This window comes from Nuphar pumila, chromosome 4 (assembly GCF_984573655.1).
Source record: "Nuphar pumila chromosome 4, dmNupPumi1.hap1.1, whole genome shotgun sequence".
NCBI lineage: Eukaryota > Viridiplantae > Streptophyta > Magnoliopsida > Nymphaeales > Nymphaeaceae > Nuphar > Nuphar pumila.
Genome location: NC_143252.1, coordinates 28,972,655 through 28,999,986, shown reverse-complemented (window position 1 = coordinate 28,999,986; position 27,332 = coordinate 28,972,655). Strand labels below are relative to the sequence as shown.

Below are 27,332 nucleotides of genomic sequence, written 5' to 3'. Positions count from 1 at the left end.
TTAGGCAATGCTTCATAAATCTTTTTTAAAAATTTTGTTATCCTTTGTTTTCTTACTAGTCCAAGGAAAAACTCTGCCTAGGGATGGCAGTGGACCCCGGGAAAATGGGGCCCTGCCCCGCCTTGCCCCGTTTGGATCAGGGATGAATGACATGAAATGGGGATGAAGGTTAAAATCAAAACCCATGCGAGAATAGAGGCGGCGATGGACTTACGCTTTCCTCCACTCCGCCTCGCCCTGTCTCTGATCTCCATTAGTAAAATAGCTAAAATATTTTAAGGATGACAATGGATTGGGGAGAAATAAGGCCCCACCTCGCCCCCATTTGAACCGGGGATGGAGGGCATGAAACAGGGATGGAAGTTAAAATCAAAACCTGTGCAGAGATGGAGGGCAGATTTTGAAAAGGGGCAGGGGTGGAGACCTTGTCTCGGCCTCCGCCCCGGTCTAGTGCCATCCCTAACTCTACCATCATCAACTTCATATTGGCAGGCCCCTTTTTCCCACCCCACGATAGGTTGGTACACGAGTTGGGTTCCAGCTGAGCTTGGGCTGGGTCAGCTCCTCAAAAGGTTTTGGATGTCCAAGCTTGAGCTTGGACACCCTCTATATGTAACCGGCTTGAATTGGGCTCAAGCTAAATTCGGCTCGACTAGAGCAGAACTACTTTAACGTCATTTTTTTTTAAAAACAAGGAAGATGTGGGATTTGAACTCAACACCTGCGTACAAACCATTTGGCTTAACAATTATTTTAGGTTTAACAGAACTTTTAAATATCCGAAAACTATCTCATATACTATATGGGAAAACTGAAATATGTTTATCAACCAAATATGTTTGCTGATATGAATATAGATTTTCATAGTTTTTTTTACAAATTCAACCCTTCAAATGCATTAGGCGTGGTTCATTTGCTAGGAATCAACTGTTGGAACATTGTAATAGGATCAAGAAATGTAATTTTTTTCTTGAATATTTATGAAAATTCTACCTAATTGGATGATCCAAGAATTTATTTTTATAAAACCCAGCATCTAGATCACGTCCCTATGTGAAATTTTCGAAAAAAAATTTAAAAACCTATAAAAGTCTTGGTTTATACCAGAAAACATATTTTAGTTCCCCACTGTATGAATCAAATTTAATCGTGCTAACCAAACATAATCAAATTCTATTGCTTGTTCTCTTCTATGTGAATGAAGATTTAGCCTTTGTCTAAGCTCAGCTCATTTATTTTCTCAAATGATTTCAAACTAATCAAGCTCCAACAAGCAGCCCGACATTTGGTAAAAAGACTTTTTTTCTTTAATGATAAAAGCAGGCAACAAGACAGGATAAAGCTTGTTGCTAATATTTATTATTTAAAGCGATGACGCTAGTTGCCGATTATGGACGAATTTCTGCTTTTGATAGGAGTAAAATTTGTCCGTCCGTCCTAATCATGTGTCAGTGGCTGGCTTCTGCACAGAGCAGAAGTGCCTTCTCTACCGCAGACTCTTTAATCCATCTATCTATCCATCCATCCATCCAAGTTCCTCTCTCTCTCTCTCTCGCTTTCTGAAAGAAAAAGAGAAGCCCACTTAGTTACGAGTTGTTTTTTCAGCCGATTGCTCAAGTAGCTTTTGTAACTACAGGAGCAAATCTCTCTCCGTCTCTCTCTCTCTCTCTCTCTGTGGGTGTGGGTAGTAGTAGCAGTAGGAATAGTTTTGATCTTTGAACCATTGAGAAACTTTGTACTGTGAAAAGAGAAACCAAGTTTACTTGACGGTGATTTGGAGGCCTAGAAGTTGTTTCTTCGCCGATTAGTCATTTGGGAGAGTGAAGAAGTCGTTCATTTGCCAATCGATCATTGGGAAAAACTATCCTAGAAGTTGTTCTCTTGACGATTGATCAAGTGGGTATTGCAAGATAAGGGTCGGAATCGAAGGAAAAATGGAGGGTTTGAAGCATGACAAGTTCAGGTTCTGCATAGACAGGGGAGGAACTTTCACGGACATCTACGCAGAGCTCCCCGGGGAGTCCAATTACAGGGTGATGAAGCTCCTCTCCGTGGATCCCGTGAACTACGACGACGCACCCGTCGAGGGAATCCGCCGGATTCTCGAGGAGTTCGCCGGAGAGCCGATCCCGCGCTCGGCGAAGATCCCTACAGAAAGGATCGAATGGATTCGGATGGGAACCACTGTGGCCACGAACGCTCTGCTGGAGCGGAAGGGAGAGAGGATCGCTCTCTGCGTCACTCGAGGTTTCCGCGATCTCCTGCAGATCGGAAACCAGGCCAGGCCGGAAATCTTCGACCTCAGAGCGGTGAAGCCGTCCACCCTGTACGAGGAGGTGGTCGAGGCCGATGAAAGAGTCGAATTGGTCCTCGCCGGAAAGGGCAAAGATGTCGCCGAGGGCGACGGCGTTCTTCGCGGAGTATCCGGCGAATTCGTTCGAGTTGCAGAGCCATTGAACAGCGAGACTCTCCGGGCGAAGCTCACCGCGTTGTTGCAGAAGGGAATTCGATGCCTGGCCGTGGTTCTGATGCATTCCTACACCTACCCACATCACGAATTGGAGGTAGAACGCCTCGCTCTGAGCTTGGGGTTCAAGCACGTATCGATATCTTCATCCCTGACCCCAATGGTTCGAGCCGTTCCTCGAGGCCTAACAGCGACTGTGGACGCCTACCTGACCCCTGTGATCAAGGAATACCTCTCTGGATTCATCTCCAGATTCGAAGAGGATGGTTTGAAGAAGGTGAACGTGTTGTTCATGCAGTCGGACGGCGGGCTTGCGCCGGAGAGTAGGTTTTCCGGCTACAAGGCCGTCCTCTCCGGCCCGGCCGGAGGGGTTGTTGGCTATGCCAAGACGCTCTTTGAGCTCGAGACGATGATGCCGCTTATCGGGTTAGACATGGGAGGCACTTCGACGGATGTGAGCCGGTTCGCGGGCTCATTCGAGCAGGTGCTCGAGATGCAGATCTCCGGAGCCATAATCCAAGCTCCCCAGCTCGGCATTAACACTGTTGCAGCCGGTGGAGGATCGAAATTGAAGTTCCAGTTGGGGGCGTTTCGCGTCGGGCCTGAATCGGTTGGTGCTCATCCTGGCCCTGTTTGTTACAGGAAAGGTGGGGAATTGGCTGTTACAGATGCTAATCTGATTCTGGGGAGGGTGATTCCTGAGTACTTCCCCGCTATTTTCGGTCCCAACGAAGATGAACCGCTTGATGTTGAGGCGACCAGGGAGGAATTCAGGAAGCTTGCAACTGATATCAATGGTTACAGGAGAATGCAGGATCCTTTAGCGAAGGATATGAGCATAGAGGAGATCGCGCTCGGATTCATCAAAGTGGCGAATGAAACAATGTGCAGACCCATTCGCCAGCTAACGGAGATGAAAGGCCATGAGACGAGGAACCACACGCTTGTGTGCTTCGGTGGTGCTGGGCCGCAGCACGCATGCGCCATTGCTGGATCACTGGGCATGCCTGAAGTTCTCATTCATAGATTCTGTGGCATCTTGAGTGCCTACGGCATGGGGATGGCTGATGTTGTAGAAGACGTGCAGGAGCCTTATGCAGCTGTCTATGAGCCTGAATCAGTCGTTGAAGCAGCACGCAGAGATGCTGCATTGATTGAGCAAGTCAGGCAGAAGCTACGGGATCAAGGTTTCGGGGATTATAGTATCGCAACTGAATCATATTTGAATCTGAGGTATGAGGGGACCGATACCGGGATTATGCTTAAGAAACCTGAAGATGAGGGGAGTGACTATGCCAGTGAGTTTGTCAAACTGTTTCAGAGAGAATATGGATTCAAGCTTCAGAACAGGAAGATACTGATCAATGATGTACGAGTTCGAGGAGCGGGAGTGACCAACATACAGAAATCTCCAATGCTGGATCTGATTACTGGGTCTCCGAAGATTGAATGCTACTGCAATGCCTATTTCGGAAGTGGGTGGTGCAAGGCACCATTGTACAAGCTTGAAAATCTTGGGTTTGGACTTGTCATGGAGGGGCCGGCGATTATCATGAACGGTAATAGCACTGTGATTGTTGAACCTGATTGCAAAGCAAGCATTACCAAGTATGGAAACATCAGAATTGAGATTCATTCTGCTCCAAGCACAGTGAGTGTAGCTGATAAGGTTGCAGATGTAGTGCAGTTGTCTATTTTCAATCACAGATTCATGGGCATTGCTGAGCAGATGGGTCGAACCCTTCAAAGAACTTCCATATCCACCAACATCAAGGAGCGACTCGATTTTTCTTGCGCTCTTTTCAGTCCCGATGGAGGACTGGTTGCAAATGCCCCTCATGTTCCAGTTCATTTGGGGGCCATGTCAAGCACGGTAAGATGGCAGCTCAATTACTGGGGTGAGAATTTGAAAGAAGGAGATGTTTTGGTTGCTAATCATCCCTGTGCTGGAGGAAGCCATCTGCCTGATATTACTGTCATAACTCCAGTTTTTGACAATGGGAAGCTCATTTTTTTCGTGGCAAGCAGAGGGCATCATGCAGATATTGGCGGGATAACTCCTGGAAGCATGCCTCCATTTTCGAAGGCTATATGGGAGGAAGGAGCTGCTATTAAAGCATTCAAGCTTGTTGAGAATAGTGTGTTTCAAGAAGAAGGTATTATTAAGATCTTGGAGTCTCCTGGCTTTGTTGAGTCTTCGGTTCTTGGCACAAAATCACCACAACAAATCCCAGGAACTCGCAGGCTTCAGGATAACCTGTCTGATCTTCGAGCACAGGTTGCAGCAAATCAAAGGGGGATATCTCTTATTAAAGAGCTTATTGAGCACTATGGCATGGAGACTGTTCATTCCTATATGATTCATGTGCAGGTGAATGCCGAAGCTGCTGTGAGAGAAATGCTGAAATCTGTGTCTGTTAGAGTTGCAGACCTTCCCAATGTGAGAAAACATGGGGCTGCTGTAATCATTGAGGAAGAAGATTTTATGGATGATGGTTCAGTAATACATCTCAAACTTTCGATCGATACAGAGAAGGGTGAAGCTGTTTTCGACTTCGATGGAACCAGCCCTGAAGTTTATGGAAATTGGAATGCACCAGAGGCTGTTACTACTGCAGCGGTCATCTACTGCCTCAGATGCCTAGTCAATGTGGATATCCCACTTAACCAAGGTTGTTTAGCACCTGTGAAGATACTCATTCCTGCAGGGTCACTTCTCTCTCCAAGTGATAAAGCAGCTGTTGTTGGTGGTAACGTGCTTACATCACAGAGAATAACTGATGTTGTCTTAGCAGCATTCCAGGCATGCTCATGCTCTCAAGGTTGCATGAACAATCTGACTTTCGGGGATGAGAACTTTGGATATTACGAGACCATTGGAGGTGGCTATGGTGCTGGACCTAGTTGGCATGGAACCAGTGGAATTCAGTGCCATATGACAAACACTAGGATGACTGATCCTGAGATATTTGAGCAGAGATATCCGGTTCTGCTACACAAGTTTGGGCTGCGGGAAGGTAGTGGTGGTGCTGGCCAGTTTAGAGGGGGTGATGGTCTTATTCGAGAAATAGAGTTCAGGTGTCCTGTTGTTGTAAGCATTCTGTCAGAGAGGCGGGTACATGCTCCTAGAGGACTGAATGGAGGAAAGAACGGGGCTCGTGGGATCAATTATCTGATCCGGAAAGATAAGCGAACAATAAATCTTGGTGGAAAGAACTCTATTCAAGTTCAACCTGGTGACATTCTTCAGATTTTAACTCCTGGGGGAGGTGGATGGGGCACTCCATGATTTCTTCAATTTTACAGTGGTTCTCTCCAATAATGCAGAAGATACCATACGTCTTAGATGATGCATGAAACTTGTTGGAGGCCAAATGGAGATTTAGATGGAGAAATTCAGATTATTGTTTGCATTGTGAGTTTTTTGTGGCCTTAGTTCCTTATTTCTTAATGGTTCTTCTCGGTGCATGCTATGAAGTTTTTGTTTAATGATGCTCTATGATAAGATGAAAATAAAGTCAGTTCATCTATGAGAAACTCATTCCACATGCTTGTTCATTTACTTTTTGTTATATGAATGAACTTGATTTCAATTTGTTCTATTATGGACTTACGGGAGCTTAACGAACGATGACAGTGCACATCTTTCAATGGACTCTTCCTATTTCGTGTGTATACTTGCATACTTAGGTGGGTGTATGAGCCAATTAGTCAGTGTCAACTGTTGAATAACAAAAGCTGAATAGGGATAGTAGAAACTAATGAGTAGAACCTAACTTGATAAGTAGTTCAGCTATGTTCATTCATCGCATGCTGACACAATTATTTAGACAAATTATCTTTGAATAGAATAAGTGATTAGTTGTAGAAGTGATTCTAGGCATCTCTATATGTTATTATAGATGACTAAATGGAACAACTTACTGTGAATTACCATGTTAAAGAAACATTTTGGTGCAGAGGGAAGAATTTGCATACTTGGACTTGATGGTTGAATACAATAGAATTATTGCATCATGCAGAAGATCTCAAATTTGCTATTACTATTTGCCAAATCAAAGAGAAAAATGAAAGATGCAGGCTATGCTTTTTCCTCGTGTAAAAGACACCTTCAAATGAGAGGCAAAGATGTTTGGTACAGCCACCTATATTTGATAATTCTTTTCATTGTTTTTAAGTGTTTCAGTCCTGATTTCTTCTAATGCAAAAATATAACTGCTTGCTATTAAGATAAATATGTTCAATCCATGCTTTGAAGTTTTTTGTATGCTTTCACCATACACATTGAGTTGAAAAAGCTTACCCTTAATCTTTCTTCATTTAAATGGAAATATATCTCAAGATTGCTTAGTTCTCTCATAGAACATGGGAAATAGAGTTATATGGAACAATCGACATGTTGTCCTCAACAATTTTATTAGTAGCGTGATTTCTTGTGATTCTTTGAAGGATAGTCTTCAACTGATGAGCAACCACAGCTTGCCTTTTACTTCTTGAAGAAATTCTGTGTGAACAGTGGATACACACAACCTTCATTCACTAACTCACTCTGAATTATATTTCATGTCTATCGCGTGTCCTCTATAAATTACTAATTTTGCAATGAGGATTGAGGATGTCTTCAGTAATTTTAGGAATGTTTTGAATCTGCCTGTTGATACTTAAAGAACCTAAAGAAATTGAATCAAGTACTTAATTTAGCTCCAGCACAGTTGATACTTTGAATCGTTTGTTGTCTCCTTAAGGAGGCTTCTACTTCTAGACAAATGAAGCAGAAACTTATGGGGTCATCAATGTCTATATTTTGCTCACATCTATTAAACAGATTGGCAAGGGTCTGCAAAACCTCAGCATTGCCCATTGAAAGAAAAGGGCACAAACCACATGACCTCTTGATCTGATTTGTAGCTTGTTTTCATGGATGACATTTCCACACTTCCATGTACGTCCCATGATTTCTAATTGTAATAGCCTAATTTCCTGTACTTCTCAGAGAATTGCAGATTTATAACCACGATTTCATGATTGATAATCAATATGTCATTAGTCAGCTGCTATCAAAATCTTCAAACAGTTCATTCAATCTGATTGCACTTTGAATTATTTCTCTATTACTAGAAGGTTCAACTTGTGTCTGCTGTAATAATCTTCCATACGGCCTTGTATGCCCATCTCATGCCCTTTTGAGTTCTACAGATCCTATATCAGACCATATAGAAATCTATGACATTGTTATCGTATGCTCCATCTTGGAGAGCTTTTCTGAAAGGTGGTATCATTTTGGATTCATCCTCAAATCCTATATTTTTCTGTTGCCTTAACATCAAAACCAATCTTAGAAGTTAGACCTTTGATTCCAGAAAAACAGTAAAGATGCAGCTATCATATAGCTATTAGATGTAGCTTGTATGGGAAATGCACTTAAATGCTCTTGTGCATATGTTTGTGCAAATCCCAATGGTATCATTGTATAACTGGTAAGGGGTCTGCCTAACCCCAGCTTGCCTTTCAAAAAAAAAAACACCATTTTATTGGAACACAAATAAAGAGACATGTCGCACACAACAATCTCTAAGGTTCTGTTTGGGAGCTCATACTATGCGAGTGTTGGAGGGGATTCATGACATCCCCAATGCACTATTGTTTGGGAGCTTGGATATGGCAAATCCCATGAGATGGGATGGGATTTTGCAGCCTCAAACCACTCCCATTTCCCAAGTCCAGATATAACCTCATACTGGTTGTAATTGGCAACAGAAATGTTGGAGATCCTTATATCCCTTTTCGACTCTCTTTTGGGCTCCATTTGGGAACTGGTAGCTGGGATGGGAGTTTATGCATTCGGTAGAAATTTGGTCAAATTACTTTGGTGGTGGATGTTTGGAAACTAGTTGGAACGAGAGTTTTTGCATTTGAGACTGGAATTGAGACTGTCTCCCCATTTGCATTTGCACCAAATCTTGGATTTGGCAGCTGCCACATTTCCAAATGCATAAACTCCCTCCAACTGCTAGTTTCTAAACAGAACCTTAGTTTTACTCTTTGGCTACAATTTTCTGTTGTAACTGACTGTCATGGTAAGGAACTTTGTCACTTTGGCCTAGTCATATGTTAAGGAAAATGTCAAAAGATCATATACATTTAAGCTCTGTTTGGGAGCCGGTGGTGGGAGGGATATCAGAACAGTGAGGAGACAATGATAGGTACAAGGTGATGAGAGTGGATTTCACAATTTCCTTGAAAGGATGTAGTTGAAATCTGGATTTTGCACAGTGTTGTCATGAAAAATCTGCTCCCATGTCCTTCAAATCTCCTCTTCCGTTCCAACTATGGCACACCAAATGCGGGTGGCCAGCGGGGATTCTGGAAGCTTGTCTCCATTTCTGACACTGGCTCCTAAGCAAGGGCCCCTTCTCATTTACTTAAAATGAGGGCAGGGGGAAGACCCAGTTTGCAACGCCCTATGAAAATAAGTTTTTTCAAGTTCTTGTGATTATAAATTACAATAGTTGAACTTTTAGGGCTCATTTGTTTCATTCCCATGTAAAGGAAAGGGTTTATATGGAAATGAGCACAAATTTCCAAAAAAAAACTTTTCATCTCAGCCTTCCCACGGAAAAGCTTTCATAATAAAAAGTGGTAGGTGTAAGAAAATTTTGAGCCCACTTGTGCCACCATGACACTTTTTCGCCAAGATGATTTGATGTTTGTTTCATTCATGGTGGGTAGAGATGGCAGTGGACCGGGGCGAAGGCAGGAGACAAGGTCTCCACCCCCACCCCGTTTCAAAATTTTGCCTTCCATCCCCGCACGAGTTTTGATTTTAACCTCTATTCCTGGTTCATTTCTCATTTCATGTCCTAACTCTGGTTCATTCCTCGTTTCATGTCCTCCATCCCTAGTCCATACGGGCGAGGCGGGACTCCATTTTCTTGGTCTTTCCATCGTTAGAGAAAGGAGAGGAGAGAAATGAGAGCTTGCACAATTCGTTAGAGGAAGGAGAGGAAGAAGAGAAAGAAGAGGAAGAAGAAAGAAGAGGTTCGAGAAAGAGTTTTATGTTATATATATATAGTTTTTTATAATATATAAGGGTATAATAGTAATTTTCTTAACGGGGGATCGGGTATGGAACGGGCGGGGAGAGGCAGAGCAGGGGCAAGAGTAAGTCCATCCCTGCATGAGTTTTAATTTTAACCTCCATCCTTGAATGTCAGGACTCCCACAAATGTATGGAGCGAACTTGCCGAGCTCAAACTTTTAAATCCTAGAAGCTTTGCATCATGCTTGTGAATCCCAGAAGATTTGTGGATTCAGATGCAAATTTCTTGTGTTGAGATTTGAGTTAGCCATGTTCGCAAATACTTTATGTGAATTTCATCAAGTCTGCAAAATGTTTATGTGAATCTCCTTTTTATTGAGATGTTGCGACCTTTGAACAACATATATACATCATGTGAACCTCCATTAACGAAAAACTCACTTAAAGTCAGAATGTACGTTTGTAAATGTATGACCGACCTTCATAAATGTCTATTATGAATGTTCTTACTTTCACATATTTTTTTATTCGAGCTTGACAAGTTTGCATCACACATTTGCGAATGCCATGACCTTCTACAAATGTATGCAGTGAGCCTAATGTTAATATTATATTCAAAAGTTTGACATTCACAAAAGTCTCACATTCGCAAGCATTATATGCAGAAATCCTGTTAATGCAAAGAGAATTTATTTAACATTCATATCTCTTGAGGTTATTTTGCAAATGTACTTACCTTCACATATTTTATGGTTCTAGTTCAACATGTTCACTCCATACATTTGCGATCACCCTCTTGACGTTCACGCAATTGACTCATGAACATCCTTCGTATATGCAGAACTTTTGACCTCAGTTGTAGACATAATGAACATTCACATATATGGCACACGAAGTTGTGAGGTTCACAAATATTCTCATAAACTTTGTGTGAATCCTTTGACCCTCGCGCGTAATGTTTGTTGTAGACAACAAATTTTTTATAATGCCGGAAGGCTAACATCTTTTGAAAAAGTGTTTTCAGGTGCCAAGCAATAATCAAGACTTCCCAAAACTTCTTTGAAACTTGGACGACAAAAGCACTTTTGTCATCCATCCAGAGGACAACCCATAGTATTTTCGTCCACTGTTGGGGACGACAAAAGAGGGAATGTTGTTCGCTATGCGACGACACAACTTCTTTGTTGTCTGCTATGCCAAATATGCAAATAAGTCATTTGGCTTGTCCCTATTTTATCCATAACCGTCTTACCCTCTTCTACACGTCTCTAAAAAATGGGAGACTATTTCGGATAAGTCTTATCCCCATTTGAGGATAGATTTGGACCCATTTGAGATGAATCTAGATCCAAGAGTTCAATGATCTGAATTTTGTTCAAAAACTCTATAAACAGGGGTTCACCCCTATATTCTGGTAATTGAAAATTCCTTTTTCGAGCACTAGTCGTAAAGAGAATGAGTCCTAGCCTTAGCATACCCCTCTCTCTCAAGTCATACCTACACTGAGGTACTGCTGAAGCTACTGCAACAACCCTAGACTGAATAGAAGCTTATAAGCTAAATGGACCCCGAGTCTGAAAAAGGTAAATTTCTAGATCAATTTGTTTTGTTTATTCATTTGCTTTAATTCTTATATTTGATTAGATCATAAGTGCTTATACATATTTATCTTGTGCATACTCGAATCCACGATGGTGAGCTTCGAGCTATAAAAATTGAGAATGCGTTTGTGTTTTACCTTTCCTTCGGGCAAAGGACCGTGAAGACTTGCATACAACATGCCCACATCTTTCAAAAAGATTTTGTGAATTTGGGTAAGTCAATCTTCCCAACTCCAATTATTTTTTCAACAGTTTTTGGCAATCATGATGGGATGCCATATTTATTTTTCAATTTTTCTTAGCTAGAATTGCATTCTCTGAAGAATTTGAGCCCTAACAAGCCCATAAATCTCGATTTTTGGGTTTCTTTTTTTGTTTGGATGACAAAACCCTTCTTTGTCATTCATCTGCGTTCTACCGTTTGGCCCCTCTATCGTTCGATGATTTTGCCATCTAGCACCTTTGTGTTCGGTACTTTTGTCGTCTGCAGACCCTGGCATGCAGGGTTTTTCCATTTGCCACCTTTGCAGACCTTGACATTTGGCCAAAACTTCTAATTCAACGTTTATCATTCGATAGCATTGTTATCTGTAGACCTCAGTCAACATGGTTTTGTTGTCTGCCATCTCTGTAGACCTTGACGTTTGGCAAAAAACCCTAATTCAGGGTTTTTTGTCCTAGGCTTTGCCATCCAGTACATTTGCCGTTTGCAGACCTCGGTATGCAGGGTTTTGTTGTTTGCCACCTCACTAGACCCTATCGTCTAGAAAAATCCCTAATTTAGGGTTTGTTATCTAGTAGCATTGTCATCCCAGACTTTTGTCGTCCGATAGCATTGTTGTCCAGTAGTATTGTTGTTTGATAACATTGTCGTTCAATAGCTTTTGATGTTCGGTAGCCTTGTCATCTTATAACTTTGTCGTTGTTGCCTCTGTACAACCGTTAAATTTTCTTTTGTGATAGATTTTATTTTGTTTTATGGTTGTTTTTCTTTTAAGTTTTCTTTTTTCATGAATATAGGTCCTTTTATATTAAACTCATGCATAAACATTAGGTTTAGGCCTATCACATTCTTGAAACCCTTGTTGGAGATTTTCATGCCACATAAAAAAATAGAAAAATACAACTTTTGGTTAGGGGTTTTTTGTCACCTTATTTGGATATCTTTTGTGTGTGTTTTATTTTATCTCTCTTAGGAGAAGCACCCCTCTTTTATTGAAATTTTTTGAAAAATCATCTGTCCTATCATTTGGATCTTCAAATCCCTCGTCAGTACTCTAAAGTTGTTAACTTGAGTATATTGATGGTGGTACCATTAAAGTCAAATAATCTACATCAATACCCCGAAGTTATTAGCTTGGGTATATCAGTGTGTATCCAAAAGGGAACCTTGAACCTTAGAACCTGAAGAGATCTCGTAAATTCCTGGATACATCTTTCTAGGAGAACTAGGGTACCCATTGTTTTTTAAAATCTCTCATTACTTGTTTTGACCTATGTGAGCTATTTGCTTGGGTATGATAAATATCTGATCCAAAACTTGAAAACTCTGAATCTAATCCATCTTAGAGGAACCACTTTTGAAGAATCCAATAGCTGGTGGATGAAGAACAACAAAAGCAAAGCAACAATGACCACATCATAGAAGAAGCGATCCAAACTTGTGAACCAAGAGAAAACCGGTTCCCAAGAAAAGGTATGGGATAAGGGTCGTACGCTAATATGGTGATCTATGCTCTGCAAGCCCTTATCTGCAATAATTGTTCATGCCTGATGCCTCTGGTACCCCAAATTTATTATCAAGGAAGGAGAAGAGTACAATGAAGAGAAATTTCATGAAAGAACTAAGAAGTTAGTCGGATAAACGTGATTCATCTGGGCTCAGCTGACAATAATCACACCAAGGTTCCCCTTCCAACATTTCAGCACAAAAAGTCCATAATATAAGATGACAACTTTCCTTAGTGCCCACATTGTTTAAACCCATGTGGCAGACTGACAGGTCATCTGCTTGGCCAAAGAAAAAAAGATCACATCATCAAGCTCAATCCTGAGTGCATCATCTAGTTCGGGCCAAGTGTCAGTCATAGACCTCTTTAAAAGACCCAAGGCCTTCAAGCTCAAAGGAAGGATAAATGACTCTCACCTCAAGAGTTACCCCTTATATCAACATGTGTGAAAATGTGACAATAGATGGAGAATCACCTTGCCATTGTGATACCAACTTTTTGAGGGACTGAAAAAAATCAACAAGTTATAAGAGAGCATTTCCCAATAGTGCCTAAAGTAGGAACCCAATGTCTAGGCTACTAAGGACCTCAATAGAAAATGGGTAAAAAAAAACTTTTATAGATCTTGAAAGATCACTTCAAAAAGGGGTCAACCATCATCAACTCAGTAGAGAGTCTGGTTGCTTCAGAGAACACAAAATTGCCATTTCTTTTGATGAACTCAACCTAAGCTCATAAATGTTAAACAACAATTCAACCCCTTCTACATCTCCTTATGAAGAAAACTAGCATGCTCAGACCAAGGCGACCATGAGTGAGGGCCTTATCACAATGGTATGGAGGAGAAAAGACATCATGCATGAGTCATCATCCTACGGTCCTAGGTAAGTCTTCAAAACCTTGATTATGTAAAATATTCTTTTGAAAAAAAACAAAATATTCTAAAAAATAGAATATTCTAAAAAACAAAAAAAATAAAAATAAAAATCTCAAAAAATAGAAAAGACAAGAAAATCTAAAAGAGTTTTCTCTCTTAGAGTCCAAGCTATCATCTTCGTTGCAGGAGTATATTATTCTTATTGACAAGATTAAGGAAGCTTTTATCTAAACCCCTATTTTTGTTTATGTTTTCTCTGACCTATCCTATGATATCTTTTTGTTATCAAAATCATGTGGGACGATTCAAAGGAGTCTGAACCTAAGTTCTTCCTAGAAACTCATATTGGCTCTTCAATTGTAAAGTTTGCAAATTTCTCAGAATTTTTAAATAAACAAAAAAAAACTTTTGAGCAATTATTTAAGTAATTAGTTAAATTATCATAAATTTCCATTTGACTAATTAATTATCTATTAATTATCAAGCTTATTTAATAAATGAAGTTAAAGAATCTAGATTATCTAATTATTAAACATTAGATTTATGAGGTTTCGAAGGAAGTAATTTAGTTTATAAAGATGTGATTTAAGTTTGGATCTTAGCAAAGATCTCATAAGATCCCTAACCATAGTTTCGTATTGAAAGATCCAATTGGTCCTGCTTGGACCCATTGGATCTCAAAAACCTTCTCGAGATTCAAACTTAAGTTAGTTTGGACCTGGTGGATCCACAATTTGGATCCTTACTTAGGAACTTTGTTTTGGGTCGGGTCCATTTTGTGGACCCAATCCACATTATATATATATATATATATATATATATATATATATATATATATATATATATATATATATATTTGGGGTTTTTGGATCTAGATCCAATGAGACCCAAATGGGCTTCATCTACCCCCCCCCCCCCCATAACCCACATGGGTTTGGGTTGGATCCAAGTGGACCCAACCCAAATCTCTAATTTCGCTCTCTCACATCCATTAATCCACATGGGTTGGGGTTGGAACCAAATGGACCCAACCCAAACCCATCACCCCATCACTTCCACACCCCCTACTCTATGAGCCCCCTCCCTATCTCACTTTTCATGCATGATTTCATGCATACAATCTTATAAAAACCCCTCCTTCCCTCTCATATCCCTCTCACTCTCGTTACTCCCCCTCTCTCATTTGTGTTGTTGTGAGTGTGTCGACCCACACCCCTACAATCACCACCACCTCTGTTGCAGTCGATGGTGGGCCGAAGCACCACTATTGTGGCCTAAACGATAGGTGCCACCCACCTGGGATTCTGCAGACACAACACCACCCTCCTCCTTCATCTTCTTTGGTTTCAGTCGGTGCCACCCGCCATCTTAACCTTCCCCTTCACCTTTGATTTATGTAAATATCGGCACCCCACTGTCGCTGGCGTCTTCTTCTCCTTCTCTATTCTCAGTCGATGCCACCGATGTCGACATGTAACGCCCGAGATTTCCAAAATAACACTTTGTCCAAATTTTATGGATTTTCTTTTTTTTCTTTGTAGCTAAATTTATAAAAGTGTTTAACAGCGAAAATAGATAATAGTTAGTCATCGGTTTTAGAAGATGCCAAGCAAGTCACAAGTATGTGGCTAATGACTCATTGTCCACCAAAATATTTTGTTTAATTAAACCAAAATGAGTTATTTATTGCAAGTATTACTACTTAGTAAAACAATACTAGACATTGGGCTTGTAAATAAAATTTTTGTCAAAGTCTGAAGAAATCTTGGATCTTGATGTCGCCCTGCTCTGCATATCACATCGCAGGTTCAATACCTACATGTCTATGAAACAGGGTCAGAACCATTCTTGTTCTAGTAAAAAAATATTCAAATTCTAACAAGTATAATATATGGAAGACATAAAAGTCACTCAAGGGCCGCACTTAAAAACATCGTAGCTCAAGTCTCCACGACTTAGCATATGGGTATCCCATGGACCGAAGCAGGAGCTTCCTAAGCCTAGGTTAGTCATGCAGATACAATTTGGGTCTTTCGCCTGATCAGTCAAACAGTGTACCAAGATCAGTACCTTATATAAGGTGATGTATGAGTAGTACTAATGGATATTCATTCATTCATTCGTTAGTGTACCATAACTAATGCATTATTTCGATAATTATAAGTTCACCCCCTGGTACGTAGGAGAACTTAACTTTGATGTCAAATAAACTCGTCTGAGTATTTATTATGCTATGTATTTTTGTTTACCCAGAAGCCTGAGTGACCATATCCATAGCAGGGCGATAGTTTTTTGTCAGAATAAACTCTGCTAGGCTGGTTTGGATGCATCCTACTACTGCTAGGTCTTAGGGATAACCCAACCTCTTAACCTCTGAGTGACTGGGAGACCGTCCGAACTCTTTGGTTCATCAGATAAAATATGGCACTCGAGGTGGTATCATCATCGTCAGCCTTGATGAGCGTAATTTCGATGACATAATCTTATTATTAGAACGTTGAGTGTCATATAGACAATTTAGTGCATTCTACACAAAGAAAAATATAAACCCAACCCTAAACAGTTTTTCGAAGCATGAGTCAGTTCTCGCGTTGAGAGGGACTATCATTATGTTTATTTATATGCATTCAAACATTGCTCTTGGTGTCTATGGCTTTCACGAGCACTTCACCCATTGCAGGTGGATAACCAACTCTGGCACAACAACACTTATGAGTATTATTCTTGTGACAATAGTTTATAGAGGCATGCATAATCAAAAATCACTTTTGATCGACCACTCAGGCGTATTTAGCCGCAATGAACACTAGCCCATCAATGCACAATCACTAGTTTAGCGCAGCGGCCCTTACAAGTATGATGCCTTTGAAGGCAAAAATGAAACGAGTCATCATGGCAGGTTTCCAACAATGAGGGAATCATCGTTCTATCCATACTAGCTTAGGTGTGTATTTTGTCAGCATCTCCCCTGTTTAACATGAAAAATGCTACGTTCTTTTTTAGCTTGAAGAGCACCTTGTCAGAAATTTTGTCAGCATCTCTCCTGTTTAATGGAGAAAACACTATGTTTATTTTTGGATAGATGTGCACCGTTGTGCATACATTGCATCTTTCATGGTTTATCGAAAACCTAGGCCTTACGCTAGTGACTTAGATGTTTACGTAAATGCGATTTTATGCAAATCTAAAACCTTTTCAATAAGAGTTTCTTCACCAAACAATGTTTTGAACACGACAATGCTTTTGAATAACATAGAGTGATAGGGATTAGTCATCATTTGTATGCTTATTATAACGTAATTATATTTATTAAAAGCAGGAGTTTGTGTACATAACAACACGATGACAAAGTAAACAACATAAAGTAGGGCCTGGTGAATGAAACCACGCATCAGGTTAAGTGATAATACATATATTTTGCATTTTATTCATACGATTTTATGTGTGATCCAGTAAAAAATTGCATTAAAAACTCATCCTTATCGGTGTTTTTGAAAAACTACTTTGAAATTAAAAATAAAGGTAAAATTGTATTTTTTCAAGCTCTTTCTTGTGTTTTTCAGAGTTTTAGTTAGTTTAGAATTTTCTAATGTGTAGTCTAACTAGATTAGGAGTGTATTGATTAGTTTTAATTTGTTTAGAATTGTATTTTTCTTGAAAAACACATTTTTCTAGAGATACTATTTTGAAATTTTCAAAAATTAATTGGGCCTTTTAAAAAATACATTTTCTAACCTAAATTTTAGTATAAATATGATTGTTTCAACCATATGGGACATTTTTGCCTTCAGAGAAAATGCAGGCCTCTGTCTCCCTCCCCTTCTTCTCTTCTTTCCCTATTTCACTCTTGGTCGGTTATTTCCTCGGTTCTTCATTTCTCTCTTGTGTCACTTTGCTTTCAATCCCTGTTATCGTCATCATCGGAGGTACGTGTAGCCTGAAAGGTAAGACTACTTTTTTTTTCTCAATTCCTCCATCGAAAATGGATCAGAAGGTATGTTTCTTCTTCCTCATCTTTCCGTAGTTTCGTAGTTTAGTTTTTGCATATAGTTCATCATATCATTACATATTCATTTCATATAGATTAGATTAGTTTTATTTTTATCATCTCAAAATATAAAACGAAAAAAATAAAATGGCTTAATTTAGTTTAGTCAATTTTCTTGATTTATGCACAGAATAATAATATTTTATTCAAATTGGTAGATTTAGCATAGTGTTTTATGATGTTTGAGTGTTTTTTAATTCAGTTTATGTTAGATCTAGGTTAGATTTAGTGTAGATTAAGTTTTTAATACTCGGTACTTACTAGATCAATTAATTAGTTTTTTTTTTATTATTAGTCAATTTAGTTTTTTTGCAGTTTTTATGAATCTTTTTAAATTGCATCAAGTAGATCTTTTTTTTCGTTGTTTAAACCTAGTTCTAGGTTAGTTAGTTATTGTTCAATGCATGCACTTAAGCCTTCATTAATATTAAATTAGTTTTTAGTAAGTTATTTATTAGATTAGAAAAAATCGATAGAAAGTAGATTAGCATTTTTTTATTTTTTTATTCAGTCAAATAACATAGATTTAATTTTTGTCGTATTTTATCAATTAGATAATTATTTTGTTTAATTTCAAAAGTTTTTAATTCATTGCTTAGATTAAATTAAAATATTTTTTTTAGTCGAGTTATGCTTTCTTTCAATTATCGAGTTTTATTTAATTAGTGTAGTTTATGTTAATGATCAAGTTGTGGGTTAATCTCAAATTTTAATTTATTCAGTTAGCCTTAGTTTTTTTTTTTTTATTTCATGTTAAGTTAGTTTTTATTTCAATATGCAATTTAGAATTAGGTTAGTTGTTAAATAATGATAGTTGATTCTTGTTTTTTCCCTTTTATTCATTGTTATTACTTAGATTACATAGCTTAGGTTAGTTATTATATTATTTCCTGGTTTGTTAGTTAGATTAGTTCAATTTTGAATTTCGTACAACATGTTTTGGTTATTTGTCATTTATATGTTAGTTAGTTATCAATCTTGCATTTAGTTTAATAGCTAGTCTTAATTGATTCTTGTTAGTCGGTTAGCATTGTTTGTTAGTTAACTTTCTTGTTAGTTAGTTCTTGTTAGTTTTGTTATTTTTTAATGTTAAATTTGTTAATTAGTTAGTCATTCATATTAGTTTTAATTCCTTTCATGATTTTTGGCTAGCCTATTTTCTTGATTTCTTAGTCAGATTGTTATTAGTTAGTTGCATAAATTAGTTATTGATTGTTTGTTAGTTAGTTTTGTTATTTAGTGCTTTAGTTTGTTATATGTTAGTTCATAGTTGTTACATTTAGTTAGTTTATTATTAGTAGTTAGATTCTTGTTTTTGTGATTTTTTTTTAATTAACATTGATTTTCTGTCTAGTTTCTCTATGTTTTGTTCTTGTTTTGTGATTCTGTTTTGCAGGAAAGCAGTTGAACGTGTGGTGAGTCCTCTAAGGTCCCCAAAAGGTCTCCTCAAATGACCCCTTTAAGCCCCTCAGGGAACCTTCAGGGAAAAAAAAAGCCAAAATATTTATCTTAGAACAAAGTATTAGTGGTCTTGAAGCAAATGAAGCAACGGAGATAAAAAGGGACTAGAAGCTCAAGCATTGAAGTCCCTTATTTTTTTTTTTTAGCTTAGGATTTATTTTATTTATTTGATTCATTAGGTTTGTAATAAGGCCACTTTATAATTTTTATTTATTTAAGGCCTCCGCAGAGGCCCACACTCTTAGTTAATTAATTCTTTTATTTTTCAAGGCAATAAAGAGTAGATTAGTTTTCTGTGAAATACAAAGTGTTTCACATGTTCTCTAAGTTCGACCCGGACTCCACCACTAGTGCGAGCTGGTTTTTAGTATTTGGTGTTTGGCTTTCACACATTTTTTATTGAAGATATTGTTTTAAAAATCTATTTCATAAAACTTACACCATTAAGTAAAGTGAGTAAAACAGAGCCCAATGAATTAAATCATGCATCAGGGTAAGTAAAGGCGTAAAGCAGTGTTCAGTGAATAAAATCATGCATCAAGCTAAGTAAAGTGCGTAAAGCAGGGCCCGATGAATGAAAACAAGTATCATGCAAAATAAAGTGTGTAAAGCAATATATATATATATAAGATATTAGTCACAAGGATATGCACATGAACATCAAAGCAAGTTTGCAGTGGCCTAGAGGATTTAAACAAAGAACTAGGAGCTTATGACACATATTTCATCATAAATATCAACAAGTAGTCGCAATGATACACGCGTGAACATTGAAACAAGCTTGCGGTGGCCTAGAGGGCATAAACCAAGGACTAGAACCTGATATTGTTTTAGAAAGGTGTACGGTAAAGAAAATTTCATTGTACATGATAGTCATTTCAACAAATATAACTTGAAATGGAGAGCAATATGTAAACCTACCAAAAATCCAGTAGAGGTGGCCTAGCGCAAATGTAGAGGTGTTCTTAGGTCGTAGCTGACATGTCCTTATGTTTGATACAGTCACAACCAAGAGCGTATAATGGAGAACTTGTCGGTGCGACAAAACAAAGAGATATTGGCCAAGAACAGATCAAAACTAGCTTAGGTCCAATTAGGTTCAAGCCTACCTCAAGTGCGCTTGGTTCAGGTCAAATGGGTTTGGACCTATGTCACACGAACTCGACTAGGGAGGCACCACACCTGAGTCAACACGCCCCGACACAGGTGCGGACACGGACTTGGCCCAGACTCGGTCAACGCTGAGTCAGACTCGGTCAACGAGTCAAGGCCAAGTTTGTCCACATTTTTGACTCGTCAACTTTGACCGAGTCCAAAAATGTTCATTTTATGGACAAAAAACAAAAAAAATCATTTAAAAAATAAATAAATATATAACCAGACTATGCAATGCAGTTACACAATCATAGACTGTGCAACTGCCCAGTCACAGATTGAATTGCACAGTCTGTGTAACTGTTAACATATAAAGTTTAAACATTTGAATGTCAAAATTGAACAGATCACAAAGATGTGAATGCTATAGTAAAGGGGTCATTTCAAAAATTGGACCAGTACAGATTATGGACCATTTCACAAGGTCATAGTTTCAAGTTTTTTTTCCTTTAACCGTGGCCCATAGATGTGTTTACCTTAATTTTAATTGTTTACTAGAATTATTGTTATATATATATAGCTGAGTCCCCGTGTCCAAAATTTTTGAAATTGTGCCGCACCCGCACCCACACCCACACCCATGTGACATAGGTTTGGACCTAGGTATGAAGATAGAGAAAGTCAACCTGTCAAGGTCAAGTGGTCTTGACTCAAGTGAGCTTAGTCTGGGTCAGATAGGTCCAACCTCACTTCAAGTGGGCTCAATCTTGGTCAAGTGAGCTTGACCTAAGCTAAGACCAAAAAATAAAAGAAGAGAGAAAAAAACTAACCTGGTAGGTCAAGTAGGTTTGACCCAAGTGGGCTCAGTCTAGGTCAAACAGGTCCAAGCTCACCTCAAGTGGGTTTGATTCAGGTCAAGTAGGCTTAACCCAGGCTAAAACCAAGAGAGAAAGGAGAGATAAAAGAAAACTAGAGAGAGAGGAGAGAGGGGGGGGGGGCAATTTCTAAAAAGGGTGGTGGGGGTCTTATTTATAGACTTTGGGTGTGGGCTCCACCCAAGGGATAAGCATGCCCATATTTTTTAATTTTTTCTTACTCTTTTTGGATAAGGACAAATATATCCTCTGTGGGGGGCCCACCTAGATATTTTCAAAGGATATTTATGTGGGGCCCATAAGATATTTTTGTGAGATATTTATGTGGGGTCCATAATATATTTTTATGTTGGGCTCACACATTTTTAGAGTTTCGTCAGTATTTTTCATGAAAAAAGTGAGTGCGTTATTTTTTTGTCTTGACGAGACTAAGCGGATTGTCTATGTGAAATTCTCTCATTTTGCCAAATGAGTGTGATATGGCTCCATAAATGTTTTGAGCATATATCCCTAAGGATATGTGTGTCCTAAGTATAATTGACTCTACAAAATCCCTTTGTTTTGTATTTTAGGTCAATATGACGAAATTATGTAAAAATACCACTTATTTTTATTCAAAAGTTACTGAAAAATTACAAATCTTATACGACACCTCCGCCTTCTTTTGGTTTCCTGCAGACATGATTATGAACATGTTTCTAAATCATGCTACTTAGCATTCTTGAGCTTCATGTGAGTTGTATGAAAGATCACGGTTGATGAGATAAAATAGTAATAGCATATTGGATTGCTTTCGAATACCATGAACTTGTTATATTTACACTATTTTCATAAGCTTCATATAAGCAATGTGTGAAACTATAATTAGTGTGATATTGAATGATATCATGTTGTATTATTGCAAATATTGTGAATATTTCATATCTATCCTGCTGATTTGTTTCATGGATATCTGTATTAATGAGATGAGATATGAATTGAAATTATGTTTTAATGTTATGTAATTAAGTATGATTTGATGTATACCTACCAGGCTCGATGTAGTCTGACCCATTTTTTCTAAAAACATTTTTAGGTGATGAGTAGACTGTTGTTACAGGTGATGGCAAGATGGCACAAACAAGTCATGAAATCATACTCTATCTATTTTCATTTTTGCATTTGTTTAATGCATTTATAAATGTTACTTCTATGTTAAACAATTTCAATTATGTTTTAAAGTTTTGTTTGAAATAAATCATCTTTGAAATTATGTTTTCTCTATTCAAAATCTATGGGTGTGGGATCAGACCCAGATCCAATAAGACTGAGATTCATTCTTTGTTGTCATGTATTTTTTTGTAACCCACCCAAGGTTGCTAATTTAGATCTTTCAAACAAATTTTTGCTATGTGATCAGTTTGACTCTGGAAAGTTATTCATTATAATTTTTTTTTTAAATTCTCGATGTTAGAATTTTTTGGGCATTACATCAATGCTCATGGGGTCACGTTCTCAAATCTGGTCAATGCATCACTTAAAAAAATATTATCCTAGATCCAGCTCTCTTCAAAGGAAAAATTCTTTCAAAATAACACTTCTCTCATGTATATCCATGCACATGAGGACGTAGGCCAAGGTACTTTAATCCAATAGTTTCAACTAATAAATCTACAAGGATAAATTATATGTGCACATGATTATTATCATTGCATGAATGTAGATCCAGTGGAAACCCATTTACTCGATCGACTTTCCAGAATAAGAGTTAAGTGTAGAATACCTTGAATGTCGACATGCCTTATAGGTTGATTCCTTGAAAGGTCTTGCTTTCATCTCGACAGGAGAAAAATAGCGGGAAAAGGAAAAAGGAAAGAAAGAAAAGAAAAGAGAACTAAAAAGAAACCAACCCTTACCTCTAAATCTATGGTGTGGTGGCAAGCTCTGATTATACGATTGTCTCAGGAGCAAAGGTTGAAACAAAAGTGTGAGTTAGAAGAAAGTCAATATTTACTCCTGGATTTATGGTGTAGTGTCAGGCTCTAGTCATGTGATCTTTAGGAGTAGAGATTGGATAGATAAAAGTGTCTCTCCTAGACTTGGTGCCCATGAAATCCATGGTTGATAGGTCTTTGGACAAAAGATGGCAAAAGTAAGAAGTATGCCTTTTCGAGCTAAGACAAAAACATCAAGAAATCTTCTTTAGGGCAAAAAGTGCACCTTGAACGCACTCTCACCTAACTCTAGTCCTTTAGAGTTCAAGCCTTAGGAGGAATCATTGGACTAGACAAGAGTGCATTGAGACTTGATCACATGTTACTATAACTAGTCACTCGAGACCAAGGCAAAATTAGAGACGAAAAACTTCAGTAAAGCCGAGAGCCGCTATCTTAGACCAACTTGGAAAAAGCAAAGCCTAAGGTGAAAGGATCTCAAAGGGCAAGACCCTACTGGGAAAGTGTAAAAATCTTCGACCCCAAATGATTACTCATTCACTGTCATCATAAGTCAATTACTTTATAATAGTCATTTTCAAGAAAAAACACAAGTTTCATTGCATATTATAGAAGCATACATCATGCATCATACTAAAGTCTAGAGTCCTATGATGAAGGTGTGTGTGGATAATTTTGTACATCACGTCCTAGGTTGCTGAGTGTAGGCACCCCTGACTCTCTCCACTAAGATTAGACGCATCGTGCTTGACTAGCCCTCCTGAATAGGAACACCTGAGGCTGGTGTCCCCCTGGTGCGACTCAACTCTCTCCGATAGCCCGGTAGGTGGCCGACGAGGACAATGAGAGACCCTAATTGTGCTAAAAACACATCCACAATTTTTTTGGATTTTTAATCAATATAAAGAGAATTTCTATGTGGCAAATTCAGTTTATATTTAACTGAAAGTATTGGTCAATTGGAAGACTGAGTATTTATTCTGGCTAATTAGGATTAATTAGCATTTGTTTGATTATATATTAAGCATTTACTTATTAATTATAATTAATTAGTGCTTATTTGCTAACTAACAAACAATTAATTGTAAACTATACTTAATTAATATTAAGTAGATTATTACACTTGATTTATCTATTAAATTTAGAATTTAAGTTAAGTAGAATTTGTTAAATATTAAAAAAGACTTTAATATTCTTTTGGAGTTTGGATCAAGGTTGGTTTTGGATCCAACCGGATTCGAATCCATATGTGGACCCAATGTCAAAGTCGACTCTTAGATAATGACCAAATCAAAAAGTCGAAAAGTCAAACAAGAAAAAAAAGAAATAAACAACAAAATAAAGAAAAGAAAGAAAGGAAAAGTAGAGAAGAAAAAATCGATTTTGGTGGGACTCTTCCTTTTTGGAGTCCCAAGAAAGGCTAGTCCCTTCCCAAGGGGTTTCCAAGAATGGACCACCCATAGTTTTGAAAATTCAAAGACGTCCTTTCCATTTTGGTGAAACTTGGAAAGGCTCTTTGGAACTTGGAAAAGGGGATTGGAGATTGACCCATCTCCTCTCATCCACTCTCCACCACCTATTTTCACCCCTTATCACCTTGAAATTTGATCTTTTTGGAAAGGGGTCATCAAGCCCCCTCCCCATTTTCGATTTTAGCTCTTTCTCTCTCTCCCTCTAAAACAAATTTTCTTGAGAGGAAGCCATTAGAGATCCCCAAGGTTGTAAAAGGCTCTAGTGTGGAGTGTAACACCTCTTTTCACTCTTGTATAGGGTGGGGTGCTTTTGAACTCCCCTCTACACTATTTCGAAGAAGGTCCTCTATTCTTTAAGAAGCTCATTTTGTTTATTTGGTGCAAGGTAGGGTTTAAATACCTTCTCCATAAGGATTTTTCATAAAAAATGTCTTTATGAACCTATCTTTATGATTGAAATGCAAATATGTTGTTCATAAATGCTATTATGAATTATTTATACCTATGTTTATGGTTAAAATGCAACTACGTTGTTTATAAATACTTTTATAAAAGTTTCATACTTGTGTTTATGGTTGAAATGCAAATATGTTGTTCATAAATGCTATTATAAATGATTTATACTTATGTTTATGGTTGAAATACAACTATGATGTTTATAAATGCTTTTATAAAAGATTCATACCTATGTTTATATTTGAAATACAACTATGTTCATAAATGCTATTATTAATGATTTATATCTATGTTTATGTTTAAAATGTAACTATGTTGTTTATAAATGTTTTTATGAAATATTCATACCTATTTTTATAGTTGAAATGCAACTATGTTGTTCATAAATGCTTTTATGAAATATTTACACCATATGTTTATGGTTGAAATACAAGTATGATGTTCATAATGCTATTATGAATGATTTATACCTAAGTTTATAGTTAAAATGCAACTATGTTGATCGTAAATGCTTTTATGAAAGATTCATACATATGTTTATAGTTGAAGTGCAAATATGTTGTTCATAAATGCTATTATGAATGATTTATACCTATGTTTATGGTTGAAATGCAATCATGTTATAAATAAATACTATTATGAAATATTCATACCTATATTTATGGTTGAAATATAAATATTTTGTTCATAAATGCTATTATGAATTATTTATGCTTATATTTATGGTTGAAAGACAACTACATTGTTCATAAATGCTTTTATAAAAGATTCATACATATGTTTATGGTTGAAATGCAAATATGTTGTTAAAAATGCATATGAGCATGTAATGTATCTATTAGAATGCATATAGTATGTTAAAAATACACATAAGCATGCGATGTATCTATTATAATGCATATAAATGCATATGAGCATATGATATATCTAATAGAATGAATATAGTATGTTAAAAATGCATATAAGCATGTTATATCTTTATTAGAATGCATATAGTATGTTGAAAATGCATGAGCATGTTATATCTCTATTAAAATGCATTTAGTATGTTGAAAATGCATCTGAGCATGTGATGTATCTATTAGAATACATTTGGTATGTTAAAAATATATATACACATATGATGTATCTATTAGAATGCATATAATATGTTGAAAATGTATATGATGTATCTATTAGAATGCATATAATATATTAAAAATGCATATGAGCATGTGATGTATGTATAGAATACATATAATATATTTTAAAAATGTATATGAGGTATGTATATGTATTAAGCTATGCATATGATTTTGATTATAAGGCATGTATTTGCGTATTTGAATATATAATATACTCTTGATTTATGATAAAAAATGCCTATATTTAGGTGTAGGCAATGTTTTTTTATGATATTCATATGTACGTCATATGAAGTGCTTATGATTATGATTGCATCATGTATGAGATTTTATGCAAGAGTATTTGACATAAAAAATATGGTCGTTGTGTTTCACTATTATTAAATATATGCTTGAGTATGACATGATCATAAACTTTGTGAATATTACTTTTTTATGTCATTATTGAAATGTCACATGACATTAAGGTTATATGCATACATCAAAATGTTTATAATTCTTGAACATGTATCTCTGTGTGAGTGTGGCATAAAAAATTATATTTCTTGTATTGTACTGTAAGTTATCTAGCATGCATGTATTGTTTTAGCTCGTGTGAACTTGGTTTTCAGAAGAACCGTGGATGCAAAAGGTAGACACTATTTTGTTGTTAATATATGCCTACCCATAACCTGAGATTTGTCCTCACAGATAAAGTGCTCATATGGGCTAAAGGCACTCAAGCAAACGGAATTGGGTTGGATAAATATGCAGGTATCCTAATACACTTGTTACCACATACACTTGTTACCCTAAAATGGTATTTGGGCGAAGGAGCCATAACCTGCTTAATGGTTTAAGACATATGTGATTACGTTTCACTTAATTAAGAACCCAATAACCCATTCAGATTTTTATGGTCCATCTTGTAGAGGGTAGGAGTGACATGCTATGTGTTATGAGAATAACGTCTCAGTTGGTCTCTAGTCACTCATAAGTTTAAGAGACTGAGACTATCAATGTGTCCTAAGAGATAGTTCTCAACTACTGCAGCTAGTATTAGATTGCAATCTTATTATGAACGATACCTTTGCGAGAATTATTCTCAATCATGGATCACCCGCTTATGATATATGGCCAGTTAGATACTTCGGGCAATAAAATAATCTATTGC

The 27,332-nt window shown here is 37.4% G+C and overlaps 1 protein-coding gene across 3 annotated transcripts; it reads left to right on the top strand.

The window, feature by feature from the left end:
• The first annotated feature begins 1,557 nt into the window (after window positions 1–1,557).
• On the top strand, window positions 1,558–19,234 carry OXP1 (oxoprolinase 1). 3 transcript variants are annotated; one of them, XR_016431353.1, is made up of 2 exons: window positions 1,558–5,882; window positions 19,159–19,234. XR_016431353.1 is itself a non-coding variant. In XM_090002816.1 (1 exon), the coding sequence occupies exon 1, from the start codon at window positions 1,935–1,937 to the stop codon at window positions 5,754–5,756; it is 3,822 nt and encodes a 1,273-aa protein (XP_089858942.1). In that variant the 5' UTR covers window positions 1,558–1,934; the 3' UTR covers window positions 5,757–6,004. The 3 variants fall into 3 exon arrangements, 1 of the variants encoding a protein (XP_089858942.1); XR_016431352.1 differs by lacking the exon at window positions 19,159–19,234 and adding an exon at window positions 6,428–6,504; XM_090002816.1 differs by lacking the exon at window positions 19,159–19,234 and having other exon boundaries at window positions 1,558–6,004.
• Window positions 19,235–27,332: the final 8,098 nt, after the last annotated feature.

What these genes read in the sequence shown, in the direction of transcription:
- OXP1 (XM_090002816.1), top strand. Translation starts at nt 1,935, where the DNA reads ATGGAGGGTTTGAAGCATGACAAGTTCAGGTTCTGCATAGACAGGGGA.